Source organism: Thalassophryne amazonica, chromosome 6, assembly GCF_902500255.1.
Source record: "Thalassophryne amazonica chromosome 6, fThaAma1.1, whole genome shotgun sequence".
In the NCBI taxonomy this organism is placed as follows: Eukaryota; Metazoa; Chordata; class Actinopteri; order Batrachoidiformes; family Batrachoididae; genus Thalassophryne; species Thalassophryne amazonica.
Genome location: NC_047108.1, coordinates 77,811,030 through 77,826,270, shown reverse-complemented (window position 1 = coordinate 77,826,270; position 15,241 = coordinate 77,811,030). Strand labels below are relative to the sequence as shown.

At 42.5% G+C, this 15,241-nt stretch overlaps 1 protein-coding gene across 15 annotated transcripts in view; it reads left to right on the top strand.

Moving 5' to 3' along the window:
- The window catches only part of LOC117512469 (ERC protein 2), a 503,700-nt gene that overhangs the window by 137,830 nt on the left and 350,629 nt on the right, over window positions 1-15,241 (top strand). For all 15 annotated transcript variants that reach the window (XR_004561301.1, XR_004561300.1, XM_034172555.1 and 12 more), the window contains one exon: window positions 2,448-2,615. Coding sequence is in view for 13 of the 15 variants with exons in the window: in XM_034172555.1 (XP_034028446.1) it covers window positions 2,448-2,615 (168 nt within the window). In the remaining 2 variants the exon portion in view is untranslated. The remainder of the gene's footprint in view (window positions 1-2,447; window positions 2,616-15,241) is intronic.

Genomic DNA, 15,241 nt, shown 5'->3' with positions numbered 1-15,241 from the left:
GTCCTGGCCTGCTTCTAGTGCTTCCAGTGATACAAGAGAAGCGCCTACTGTGGACCTGCTGGCGTATGGAACACCCTCACATACAGAGAGACAGAAATATGCTTCTCCTTCTTTCCGTTGTTTCCATCAGATGTTGCCACAGCAGACTATCCGTCTCCATCTCAGTCTGTCCTCTGCATCTTCCTTTATCACACCAACCACCTTCATGTCCTCTATCAGCATATTCGTAAACCTCATCTTTGGCTCCCCTCTTTTCCTCCTGTCTGGCGGTCCCATTTCCAGTATCCCTCTCCTGATATACGTGCAACCTTCCTCAGTACCTGCCAAACCCATCTCAGTCTCTGATCTACCACTTCCTCTCCAAACATCCTGCCTGTGCTGTCCCTCTGATAGGCTAATTCATAATCTTGTCCAGTCTTGGGAGTGAGAAGGACAGACATTACAGGTTGCAAGAATTATAGGCCCTGAGGACCGTTGATCGGTGTTTATATCCAGATCGTGAAGCAGATGAGAGTCTGAGTACTACTGGACAGGACGCCAGTCCATCACAGGTTACTTCGTCAGCCAAGACCAGTACTTAGTCACAGCTGGGTGGACTGGGGTGATGCAGATAAGGTGTCTTGTCTCAGGGTTGTAGCCAGAAGTATGCAGCTGAAACTGAATGCTGGCCTATAGGGGAGGTGATGAGCTAGTGGTTAAGCAGTGGGCTTGAGACCAGAGGATCCTCTGTTCAAGCCCCTGTCTGGCTGAAACATCACTGAGGGCCCTTGGGCAAGGTCTTTAATCCCCACGTTGCTCCTGGTGTGTAGTGAGCTCACTGCATGGCAGCACCCACACATCCGTCTGTGTGAATGGGTGAATGTGAGGCATTATTGTAAAGCACTTTCAGCTTCTTATATAGATGGAAAAGGGCTATATAAATGCAGTCCATTTACCATTTACACACACACACACACACACACACACACACACACACACACACACACACACACACACACACACACACACACACACACACACACACACACACACACACACACACACACACTCAAATTCTACTGTATGTGTTCTGACCTGATTATTTCTGTTTGGAGTTTGCATGATCTTCCCATGTTTCTGTGGGTTCCCATCGATTGCTCCATTTTCCTCCCACTTGTAAAGAGATCGAGGTGAATTGGAAACTTTAAATTAACTGTAGGTGTGTAGAATTTTGGCTGTCTTGGTGTGTGGCTCTGTGATGGACTGGTGGCCTGCCCTGGTTGTACCGAGCTTCTTGCCCAGCAATCGCTGGGATACGCTCCAGCCTCCCATGACCCTTAATTGCAATAAGTGGGTTCAGAAAGTCAATATCATGATGCATATATTTTAGGTTTTGTTTTCAGCAAAAATTGTGAAGTGCAATAAAGTGCTTCCTCGGTCTTGGTGCAGTACTGTGTTCAGGGCTGGCAAAAACATTCCACATTCAGTTTCTTAGTAATCATAGAACCAAAGAGAAGGAATTATCCAAAATGTATTTGACGTTGAGTTCTATCTCCAGTGTTTGAAGGCTCTGTAATTTTTTTTATTTTTTTGCTTCCCTTTGTGGTGAGAACAGTTTATCTGAATCCACCTGAACAGTGTGGTCTACATGGCATCATATGAATCAGTAAATGCACTCAGGCAAAAGGGTGACAACACATGTACATGTAGAACTTGGCCTTATGTTGGTATGATATTTGTCAAATACTTTGCTGTGTGTCACAAGGTGTTCCACAAATGCTCAGCAGCTGATAATTTGGAAGGTCATCTGGAACTGCTTGCCCAGTTTTATTTCACTGCACGGCGACATTTGAAGTTGGCCGAGTGTAATTGTGCAACGTGGAAGCACTTGCTTCACTGTGTTTTGTTGGACTTTTTTCTCCTGCTTTTTAATCTGTTTACATGTTCAATATAAATATTTTATTCATTCACTAGTACAAGTGAAGACCTAGGAACAAGTTTTCCTTAGAGGTCCTGCTTGTGCTTGACCAAGAAATGTGAGTATCACTGTCTATGGATTTGATACAAGCAAAGAGGTTACTTAAGATTGAGCTGTGCTTGGGCCACAGCTTCAATTTTATAAATTGCCCAATCCAATACAACACTGTTAAACAGACACAACATATAATTTCCCCTTCACTGTTTTTTTGGGCAATTAAATGTAAAAGAAAAACTAGGAATTAAGATCAAGAATACAGATTTGAATCAGATTTATAAAATTGTCCGAACAGCAATGCAGCAGAGTGTTTTCTTCTCAAATTGTCTGTGTGTTTACTAGCCAGCTGTCAAACTCACTGTCAGTTATGTCTGAATGTTGGGATTATTTCTATTTTTGCCCATCCGTTTGAGTATTTATCTCTGCTGTCTTGTTCCCCATTGCTTCGTTTGCAGTCTGACATCCTGTTGAGCTGTGTATTGGTTTGTTGCAGGTAGATGCTCTGCGAGTGCGTTTGGAGGAGAAAGAGCAGTTTCTTACCAAAAAGACCAAGCAGCTGCAGGACTTGACTGATGAAAAGAGCACACTAACTGGAGAGATCAGAGACATGAAGGACATGCTGGACGTCAAGGAGAGGAAGGTCAATGTCTTACAAAAGAAGGTATGAGAACAGAAGAAATAATGAAAGTGTAGTTTTGAAAATTCTGCTTTTTGTGTGACTGCAGATTGTAGGCTATATTTGTTTGAGTTCTTCAGATTGCAAGATGTTTTTGATGCAACTTTGCTAGTGTTATGTTTCATGAGGAATTGAACCCAAAATGCAGACAGCAACCACAGAAGTAAAGAATAAATTATAAATTTTACCAGAGATAACTGAGCCCACAAACTGGGAAACCATCCAAAACGTCAGGGATGTGGGGTGTGAGTTATCAGTAGCAGTCATCAGTAGCAGAAATGATGCAAACAAGAATAATCCAGCAACCAAGTAGTAGCTGAACTAGTTTATGTAGTATGAAATCAACATATGTTGACTAAGCTGTGGGTCTTGTTGTTGGCATTCTGAAAGCACAGAAAGTGTTGCTTTATATAAGTCACTGAATCATTTGCTATAGAGAAAACTTGAGAGTATTACTAGTACACAGGTTATGACATAAACATTTTAGACTGGATGAGGCTCTGTAGTAAAAGCTGCATCTTATTTTTGGTCCCAGAATTGTGCACACTTCCGTACACCTGCCTACATACACATACTAACTCTGCGTGTCTCAGATGCTTTAATGACTTTTATAAGATTAGCTCTTTGGACAGGGCCTGTGGCCACCTGTTGTGCGCATGCTGGCAATTCCTCTATAGACCAATTACACACACATAAAGCACCCCCTCTCAACTTCCTTGTTTCCTCTTATGTCCTCAAATTAGATCTCCCTCTTTCTCCTCCTTCCATCCCCCTTGCTGTGTTTAATGAAAGTGGGCTCCAAAGGTCATATGCAGTACCATCAGTGTGTGTGTGTGTGTGTGTGTGTGTGTGTGTGTGTGTGTACACATACACTAGTATGTTCAGATGTTTCGGTATGTTTGTGTGAAAGCAGGTGATTGCTCAAAGATGGCCTTTTATGTGTACCCTTTTCTGTGCTGTGATCTTTTGAGCCCAACCTCTCACTCTGTGCTCACAGAACCATTTTGTGTCTTATGATATTTAAATATGTCTCCTCAGATTGCTGATCTTTCATTAATGTCTTAGTCTTGAATTTGAACTTGTCTCTAATCATGTAATTATTATGTGGAGGTATTTTGATGGAGGCTTACTGATATTAATTTAAATTGATGATCTTTGAAAGAATCAGTATAATATCTATATTGTACAGTGACCAAAAGAAACACACGACTATCACAGTCTGTTGATGTGCAGTTCACCCTCTGCATTTTACTGAAAGCAGCATTGGGGCAGCTATTCTGATCATGTCAGATCTCAAGAAGCAGAGTAGGCCCTGAGTCATATTTGGCTGGGAGACTGCTTGGGAAGACCAGGGGCTGTCTGTGTTCCTCTATGTATCACTAAAGTTGTCAGGAAGGACCTTTGCCATAAAGCCAAATCCCAGTACGGATCTGTACTGGATCCACTGTGGTAAGTCTGAACAACCAGTGGCAGTCCAAAGACAAATAAAAACAACTAAAGGCAACAACTGGGAAGCAACAGTCATGGATCAGGGTAATGACGCTTAACCAATTATTTTAAAAAGTAGCTTTTTTAAGTCCTACGAAGTTTTATATATATAAAGGGATAGACCGACCATCATTAAAGCAGATTATGGGCACCAATATTCAGTATTTTTGCGGATCTGCCATTTATACCGGTCAATACACCGATATAACAGTTTATTTTTGCAGCACTGCATGTAGCAACTCACTGGTCACAATGTTCTGGCTTCACACCCACATTTTTAAAACGTGATCGCCAGTCAGCTACTTTAGCATTCTGTGAGGTCACAGCGCTGTGTATCGGCAGCTCAGAGCAGAGCACAGTGGAAAACAGCGTCTGTGTTCACCTGACTGAAAGAAAAGAAAAACCACCATCAAAATCCTTCATTAAATCCAGAGTTCCTCCCGTGTTCATAGCTGTTACAGTTTAAAGGATTTGCATTTCCAAAAAGCTCTAAGTTTGCTCAAAAAGAAAACATAAAAGGTGGTGTGAGTGAGGGGAAGGGGAGAGAGAGAGCGAGATAGAGGGGGGACAGAGGGAGGACAGGGGCTTCACTCATTTCTACATGAAAAGTTAATAGTTTTCATTGGAACGGTTTACAAACTGTTTCCTGTTTACAAAGGATCACATGATCCTTTGTAAACAGTGGACTTTTGCACATTAAAAAGCTCATTAAAAAGCGGCAACAATTTAATGATCTTAAATGATCATCTTCACCACACAGTCTCAGTGAAACAGGAAAGTGTGAAAAACTGATTCAGAAAGCTTTTCATCTCGGCGTCATCCTTAAAAGAGCAGGTTTGACTATAAAATCAGTCCAGGTTCAAATAAGACAATTATTAAAGGGGTTATATTGTAAAAAAAAAAAAAAAAAAAAAAAGCAATTCCACTCAAAAATGTTGAAAAAAAAAAACTGTTAAGATGACAGAAAAACTCTACCTCACTGGATTAAAGCTACTGTATTTCTTTTTCTGACACACAATCTGTTAACATGCCAGAAATCATTTCACTTGCATTCAGTTGCTTGATATCATGATACAGGACTGTGTTTTTCGTTTAAAGGGGAACTCCAGCGTTTTCCACTTTAGACTTTACTTTGAGCTATTTTGGGGGTGAGCTTTTCAGTTAGGACAGAAATGAAATTGACACAATATTGATGTAGAATGCAAACAGTCACAGGCTAATTGGCTAAATAACATTATAGCACAAGGTGAGATGACAACACTTGCCAGTAAACAGCCACTAAACAGGAAAAAATGTCATTAGAAGTGAATGGTAGCATGAAGACGTTCCCTACGGATGTTAAAGTGTGCATGTTGACCTCATGAAAAGAAAATTTTTAAAAACGAATGATTTTACAGTTAGCTGCTAAGCCTGGAAGTTGCAGACTGGTGCTGCTTTCCTCTCAGAAGAGTTACCAGATCTCTGCAACAGTCAAGATTAACATGAAATGTTCAACTTGTGAAATAAAATATTAAGGGCCCTGGATTTTCCGATGAAATGAGTGACCAAAAATGTGATAGCGGAATGAATATGCAGGTCACTTTTTTGCACATTGAACCAACAGGTGTTTCACTCCCTTAGTCACATTGTATACACAGATCACATCCCTGTGGTTTGTTTTTCCAAACTTTCTATTTCCCCGCAATCTTAGGAGGCTATAACTTACAAGTCTCTATCCCAAGGGATGGCAGGAGTGGAGCTATGAGTCAAAGCTAGTTTCCTTTCTGTGTTTTATACACACAGTACTGCAAGTCAGTGCTGGCTTATAGTGAAATACATGCAGTGGCGTTTGTGGTGGAGGTATTCCCACACAGGCAGCTGATATTACAGGAGAGTTTAAGCTGATGGCACACCCAGAAAGGTTAGCTTGTTGAGGTTCTTTTGTATATGAGGCTTAGTTAACCAAATTAAGTTTGTAGTTTTCAGATTTTGGCATGTGGTAATATTTGGTGTCTATCAGAGCACAAACTCACTCACTCATCTTCAACTGCATACTCCAATTAAGGGTCACAGGGGGCTGGAGCCTATTCCACCAGTCATAGGGTATGAGGCTGGGTACACCCTGGACAGGACACCAGTTTGTCGCAGAGCCACATATAGACAAACAAACACATTCACACCCGCACGCATACCTATGGACAATTTAAAGTTTCCAATTCACTTAACCTGCATGTCTTTGGATGTGGGAGGAAACCGGAGCACCCGGAGGGGAACCCACGCAAACACTAGGACAACATGCAAACTCCACACAGAAAAACCACAGGTGGGAATCGATCCCATGACTTTCTTGCTGTGAGGTAACAGTGGTAACCACTAAGCCACCGTGCTGCCCTAGCACACAAACTACTAAATACCAAAGTGAAAAATTTGCTATAATGCATTTTGTTGATAATCAATCCAAGTAGTTGTAAACTTTTTCAAAGTACTGCCTTTAGCCACTCAGATATTTTGTGCTCAGTCACTTTCTGAGAACCGCTTCGATGTGATTTAACTTTCTAGAAAAATTTAATTTGTCATGAGACTTTATGTGCCTCAGACTGAATGATTAGTAGCTTTAGAGTGTTTCTCAGTACTTAGACCTTTAGACCAGTACTTAGCCCTTTTTTTGTTGTTTCTTTATATTATGATTGTAATAGCGTGTGTGTGTATATATATATATATATATATATATATATATATATATATATATATATATATATATATATATATATATATATATATTAGAGATGTACCGAATCCAAGACTCGGTTTCGGATTCGGCCGAACATTGGCCTTGTTGACGGGGTTCGGTTTCGGCCGAACCCTAGAGCGCCAACCGAACTGAATCCGACCGCGCGTAAGCACAACGTGATTACGTCATTAATGTTTAAGGCCGGGTTCACACGGCAGGATAATTAGGCCGATATCGGTCCCGAGCTTCCCCTTCCGACAATCTTAAGGACGCCCCTACAATCGTGATGACGCTAAAGATAATCTTATCAAATATTCCTGCCGTGTGTGGTGTGTTCAGAGTGCTCTGATCTGCTCGGAAGGGCGTCAGGAGCGCTCCGATCGCAAATCGGGGATATTCAACATGTTGGATTTTTTTGGCTCGATATTGCAGCATGTGTGTTGTGTCCTCCGACCAAAACAAGTACACAGCCTGCTGAATATGACGTTCAGCCAATCAGAAAGCGAGGTACTGGATGTACGGTGCGGAAAATAAAATCAAAACAGCTGTTCTGACTTACCAGAAAGTCCGGTGGTCGCGCTGTCTCCACTCCTTTAAAGAACGCCTTTTCTGTTTCTTTTTGTATAGTTTTTTTTCCCCTCTGTCTTAATAATCCACAAAGTATCTCTGTTTGTTTACTCTGAAGTCACATTTAATCTCGAGAGATTTTGCGAGATTTCCTGTCTGAGCTGTGAATGTCCGTGCGTGAAATCTGTGCGTGTGTGGTGTTGTCCTTACCGTGTGGCTGAACACCACACACTGTACGACCAAACCTGTTAGAGCCATGATTTTTTATCTTCACGTGTGTGGTCTCTCAGGTTTTGGAAACCTAAAGATAATTTTAAAATCCTGTCGTGTGAACCAGGCTTAAGAGAAGATAACCTTTTTGCTCTCTTTCTTTGTTCTTTGGAATGAACAGAACACTAAGCCTGTACACTGAATGTTTCTGTGTAGGCTCTCAGTTGTCCAGGTGGTTTCCATAGTAGAGAAGCTTGAATCTTCGACTGGACTGGGTTGCTTGACGCGAGGACGTTTCGCTTCAAATCGCAGAAGCTTCCTCAGCTAAAATTCTTGATGTACCAGTGCCAGGGCCTCATGCCCACAGTTGGTCGCAATGTTTCTGTGTAGGCTCTCAGTTGTCCAGGTGGTTTCCATAGTAGAGAAGCTTGAATCTTCGACTGGACTGGGTTGCTTGACGCGAGGACGTTTCGCTTCAAATCACAGAAGCGATTTCAGTGGTGTTCTGTAAGTGTGACTATATTCAAATAAAAAAAATAATGGTAGAAGTTATCGCCTATGTTTTATCTTACTGTTAAGGAAAGGAAATACACTGTGCAATGGTTTTCATTGCATTATAATGTACTAGCTGATGATCAGGGTAGAATTCGGTATTCGGTTTCAGATTCGGCCAAATCTTAAGCAGTGGATTCGGTATTCGGCAGAACCTTAAAAATCAGGATTTGGTACATCTCATATATATGTGTATATGTGTGTATGTATGTATGTGTATGATTTCTATAATTTCAATTTATTTTCATTTATATAGCACCAAATCACAACAGAGTTGCCTCAAGGTGCTTCAAACAAGTAAGGTCTAACCTTACTAACCCCCAGAGCAACAGTGGTAAGGAAAAACTCCCTCTGAGGAAGAAACGTCAAGCAGACCAGACTCAAAGGGGTGACCCGCTGCTTGGGCCATGCTCCAGACATAAATTACAGAACAATTCAAAGAACAATTCACACCACGCAAGGTGGAATACTTCTAATTTTGAACAACGCCATTTCCGTTCTAGACCTCTTGCCTTATGCTTGAGGTCACACAGGTCATCATTGAACCAAGGTGACTGTCATTTGGTGGAGCCCAGTTTTAACACAGGTGGCGCAGTCATGTCGGGTGTAGTTTTGAGCACTGAACTATCCACAAGACTGTCTATTGATTGGGTATTTGCCAAATGTGAAGCTAAGACATCAGGCAGTCTAGTTTCGAGTTCAGTCTTAGTTGAGGAGTTGATGCATCGCCGTAGTGATATATAAGGTTGTTGTTCCACTAAACACGGCAGCAAAACTGTAAACTTAATAAGTGAGTGATCAGAGACCACTGATGTAAGAGGCATGATGTCAGTATTTGTGACAGCAATACCACGTGCGAGAACAAGATCCAGGGTATTTCCATTAATGTGCGTCGAGTCCCGAGTGCATTGGCGAAATCCTAATGCATCCACAATTTCCATAAATGATTTGCAGAGGGGATCAGAACGCTTATTTATATGAACGTTAAAGTCACCAATGATTAGAATGTTATCTACACTATATATGAGGTCTGTTAGAAAAGTATCCGAACTTTTTTTTTTTTTTCAAAAACCATATGGATTTGAATCACGCAAAGCATCACAGCATCAGCCAAGCTTGAACCTTCGTGCGCATGCGTGAGTTTTTTCACGCCTGTCGGTTGCGTCATTCGCCTGTGAGCAGGCTTTGTGTGAGCACTGGTCCACCCCTCTCGTTGGATTTTTATTGCGAATAAAATGTCTGAACGATTTGGAGCTTTGCTGCATCAAATTTTTTCCAGAAACTGTGAGAGACCTCCAGGTGGACACCATTCGGAAAATTCAGATGGCTTTCAGGGACGATTTTATGGGGATTACACAGATTAAGGAGTGCTCCAGCCGGTTTAAAGACCGCCCACAGCGTCTGAGAGCGCGGCGCCCTCCAAGCGCCGATCGACAGGCTGAAGCAACCAGATAATTTCCAACGTGAAGGCTTTGTTGATCCGGGACGTCGTCTGACTTACACAACAATGGCAGAAGATGTGGACATCAGTACTTTTTCGGCACATTCCACTGTTACAGAAGTTTTTTTTCATGGAAATAGGAGCGGAGGGATGCGCCACCATGCCGCTCATGGCACAGCACAAAACCACTTACGTGTTGGTCTCACAGGGCGGCTTTCAGACGGCTTTTCAGTCGTGTGACTATCCGAGAAATTGTGCATGAGCTGGACATGCCCCAACATGTCCTGTGAGGCTTCATCACGGCATTGCTTTGCGCCATGCAGACCAACACGGAGGTGGTTTTGTGCCGCGCCATGAGCGGCACGGTGGCGCATTCCTCCACTCCTCTTTCCATGACAAAAACTCCTGTAACAGTGGAATGTGCCGTTCATTTCCAAACTGGACGCTCTGTTGATCCGGGACGTCGTCTGACTAGCACAGGAATTGTGGACGACATGGACATCAGCACTTTTTTGGCACATTGAGACAGACGTGCGGAGGAAATCCACGCATCGCGGTGGAGCCGCATGGCGCAAAGCAACGCTGTGATGAAGCCTCACAGGACATGTTGGGGCATGTCCAGCTCATGCACAATTTCTCGGATAGTCACACGACTGAAAAGCCGTCTGAAAACCGTCTGAAAGCCGTCCTGTGAGACCAACACGGAGGTGGTTGTGTGCCGCGCCATGAGCGGCACAGTGGCGCATCCCTCCGCTCCTCTTTCCATGAAAAAAACTCCTGTAACAGTGGAATGTGTAGAAGTACTGATGTCCACGTCTTCTGCCATTGTTGTGTAAGTCAGACGACGTCCCGGATCAACAAAGCCTTCACGTTGGAAATGATCTGGTTGTTTCAGCCTGTCGATCGGCGCTCGGAGTGCGCCGCACTCTCAGACGCTGTGGGCGGTCTTTAAACCGGCTGGAGCACTCCTTAATCTGTGTAATCCCCATAAAATTGTCCCTGAAAGCCATCTGAATTTTCCGAATGGTGTCCACCTGGAGGTCTCTCACAGTTTCTGGAAAAATTTGATGCAGCAAAGCTCCAAATCGTTCAGACATTTTATTCGCAATAAAAATCCGATGAGAGGGGTGGACCAGTGCTCACACAAAGCCTGCTCACAAGCGAATGACGCAACCGACAGGCGTGAAAAACTCACGCATGCGCACAAAGGTTCAAGCTTGGCTGATGCAATCACACGTGATTCAAATCCATATGGTTTTTAAAAAAAATAAAAAGGTCAGATACTTTTCTAACAGACCTTGTATATACAATATATATATATATATATATATATATATATATATATATATATATATATATATATATATATACTGTATGTGTATATGTGTGTGTGTGTGTGTGTATGCTCATGTAGAATGAGCAGGTCTGGAACCAGAAACCTTCTCTGGAAACAACTGTACGAGGTCTGTTAGAAAAGTATCGGACCTTTTTATTTTTTTCAAAAACCATATGGATTTGAATCACGTGTGATTTCATCAGACAAGGTTGAACCTTCGTGCGCATGCCTGAGTTTTTTCACGGCTGTCGGTTGCGTCATTCGCCTACTGGTCCACCCTCTCATCCTTTTTTTTATTGCGAATAAATGTCTGAATGATTTGGAGCTTTGCTGCATCAATTTTTTTCCAGAAACTGTGAGAGACCTCTAGGTGGACACCGTTCGGAAAATTAATATGGCTTTCAGAGACGATTTTATTGGGATTATACAGATTAAGGAGTGTTACTGCCGCTTTAAGGACGGCCCACAACTGCTGAGAGCGCGCCGCGCTCCCAGTCCCGATCCACATGCTCAAACTCCGCTGAAACAACCAGATCATTTCCAACGTGAAGGCTTTGTTGATCCGGGACCTCGTCTGACTTTTACGAAAAGGCAGAAGGCGTGGACATCGGCACTTTTTCGGACCATTCCACTGTAACAGGAGTTTTTTCATGGAAAGAAAAGCGGAGGGACGCGCCACGGAGCCGTTCATTACGCGGGACAAAACCACCTCGGTGTTGGTCTCACAGGACGGCTTTCAGATGGCTTTCAGATGGATTCCGGAATGTGCCGAAAAAGTGCTGATGTCCACACCTTCTGCCTTTTTGTGAAAGTCAGACGAGGTCCCGGATCAACAAAGCCTTCACGTTGGAAATTATCTGGTTGTTTCAGCGGGGTTTGAGCATGTGGATCGGCGCTCAGAGCACGGCACGCTCTCAGCAGTTGTGGGCCGTACTTAAAGCGGCAGTAACACTGCTTAATCTGTATAATCCCCATAAAATCGTCCCTGAAAGCCATATTAATTTTCCGAACGGTGTCCACCTGGAGGTCTCTCACAGTTTCTGGAAAAAAATTGATGCAGCAAAGCTCCAAATCGTTCAGACATTTATTCGCAATAAAAATCCGATGAGAGGGGTGGACCATTGCTCACACAAAGCCTGCTCACAGGCGAATGATGCAACCGACAAGCGTGAAAAAACTCACGCATGCGCACGAAGGTTCAAGCTTAGCTGATGCAATCACACGTGATTCAAATCCATATGGTTTTGAAAAAAATAAAAAGGTCCGATACTTTCTAACAGACCTCTTATTAACCAGGCTACATATGTATTATATTTTGTCACCCCTACTCAAAAATTTCACAGATTCTTCCAGTTGCTGGAGGATGCGTGGCTCCCAGCGGGCCGATCATTATCACCTGTTCTGGGCTTAATATCTGGTTTTATATAACACCTGAGTGGAACCTTGTCATTTGATTGGTGCTCTGTATGTCACATGACATGGATTATTAGTCCCATTTGTGTTGCGTTGCATTTAGTGTGCAAATTTGGTTCCATTTGCCATGCAAATTTGGCTCCATACGTTTTGTACCATTGCACACTGTGACCACTGCCTACTAGTGAGGGTGGCATTTAAATATTGTCACAACAATTTGGAGTTGAAAGCAAACAGTGAACAAACCCAATCTGCACTTTCAGCATTAATTCTAGGGTAACTACATCCAAATCAGATGAACGGCTATTCAATGATCTCACCGTTGTGAACACCGGATTTCATGACTGTTTAGCGTCAGCATTTGTCATTGCTTGTTTTGTTTTGTGCTTTTTGCTTTGTCTTCTGAGCTTGGCCATTGCATATGGTCAACCCTTCAGTCAGTTGGGTCTGCTTGCTCAATATAAGAAAAAAATTACGAGGGTGTTTTTCTTTACCACTGTCCCCAATGTGCTTGCACGTGGGTTGGGTACAGTTCAGACTTGACTTGTGTTCTGTGCCTTGAGGTGACTTATGTTATGACGTGGTGATCAATAAATAGAAATGAATTGTATTTAACAATGTCAGAATTATAGCACCTTCATCCCTCATGACCAAAAATATTTGGTCAGTGCATTGCTGAGTTTTTTCATGGTCAGTTGTGTGTTAAACATTTATCATTTCATTGATAAGCTTTCAGTGTCAGTCCAGCAAAACTTCATTGTGTTAATCAACCAAAACAATCCCATATTAATACTGGTGGTGTTTCTCATCTGCCCCCACATATTTAGTTGAATATTTAACATTGATTAACCATGCTTAGCATATGCAGTCACACTAACGGTGTTGACGCTAACGGTCAGCACCATGTGTCATTAGCATACTGTGCGTCCAGAAAGTATTCACAGCGCTTCACTTTTTCCACATTTTAAGTTACAGCCTTATTCCAAAGTGGAGTAAATTCATTTTTTCCCCTCACAACACCCCATAATGACAACATGAAAAAGTATTTATTTATTTATTTATTTATTGCCAATTTATTAAAAATAAATAACTAAGAAATCACCAGTGCATAAGTATTCACACCCTTTGATCAATACTTTGTTGATGCACCTTTGGCAGCAATTACAGCCTCAAGTCTTCTTGAATATGATGCCACAAGCTTGGCACTCCTATCTTTGGGCAGTTTTGCCCATTCATCTTGGCAAGCTCCATCAGGTTGGTTGGGGATTTTCTGTGCACAGCCATTTTCAGATCTCTCCAGAGATGTTCAATTGGATTCAGGTCTGGTCTCTGGCCGGGCCACTCAAGGACATTCACAGTGTTGTCCTAAAGCCCCTCCTTTGATATCTTGGCTGTGTGCTTAGGATCATTGTCCTGCTGAAAGATGAATCGTCGCCCCAGTCTGAGGTCAAGAGCGCTCTGCACTCAAAAAACTGATGCATTGGATGAACTCAGTTTGATTATGACCAGGATTTCCATCTAATAAATATATGTAACCCAACGCAAAGTGCATCAATGCAAGGTAATTTAATTTAATTTAGTTGGGACTACAGATGGAAATCCTGCACATAATTAAATTGAGTTCATCCAGTGAGTCATTTGACTCATTGGATTGCATTCCATCTGATAAATATATGTAGTCCCAACTGAATTAAATTACATTATCTTGCATGAATGTGTTTTATTTGAGTTTGGGCTACTTATATTTATAAGATGTAAATCCTGCACATTATTGAATTGAGTTCATCCAAAGAGCCATTTTTTGAGTGTGGAGCAGGTTTTTTTTTCAGGATGTCTCTGTGCATTGCTGAATTTATCTCTCTCTCAATCCTGACTCGTCTTCCAGTGCCTAATGCTGAAAAACATCACCACAGCATGATGCTGTCACCACCATGCTTCATTGTAGGGATGGTTCTTAATTTCCTCCAAACATCATGCCTGGCATTCATGTCATGTTTCAATCTTTGTCTCATCAGTGTTATGTGTCGACGCGAGTTGAGGAGCGGACCTGCGTCAGACAGAACCCAGCGCTAAAAATAACCAGAAAGCGGTTTCAACAACAGAAACAATTTATTTTTCACCTGTGCATAATAATGTGTACAAAACTAAAAGAACGTCCTTCTGGTGGAGTGACTGTTGGCACACTCTTAAGCGCCCAAAAGGATAGAAGCCCGGCGTTCCTGGACCCACTACCACCAGACAAACACCCCCCAGGTGGACACGACAAACTGACTCTCTGTGAAGCAAAGAAGAGGTGAGGTAAGTCAGCAGTTACAACAATATCTTTCAAAAGACACACGCTATCAGCAACACATTCAGGTCTGTATTTTTTAACTTTATGCAAATGAGCAGCTTCTCACAACAAGTGGAGGATCACTTATCCTGCACGCCACAGCAGTGAGAAGCAAACTGCACAATTCTCATCACAATTCCAGTATACTGCGTAACAAAATACCAAGTTACTATCAACAATTAGTCGAACACTTAATCACCTTTAATGTGTGCTGACAGCAAGTGTCCTCACCCTTCCTTGCTTCACGGGCTCGATGTGTCAAACCCAGGCGCGGTCCTCAGCGTCTCACAAATGGACATCACAAGGTCGAGTTCCTGGCAGTTCTGCTTGAATCACACATGCCTTAAATGCAGAACGCCATCCAATTATCTGCTTCAGCTGAAAGTCTTTAAGGTTGCATGTGAGCACCAGTCACAGGTGCTACACATGATGTTGATGAGGGTGAGGACTCTTCAGCCAGCACCTTCTCCACAGACAAATCAGTTCTCATGCCACCTGAAGAGCAAAGAAAAGAAAAGAACACCAAAACATCCAGCCACACCCCCCAACACACAACAATCAG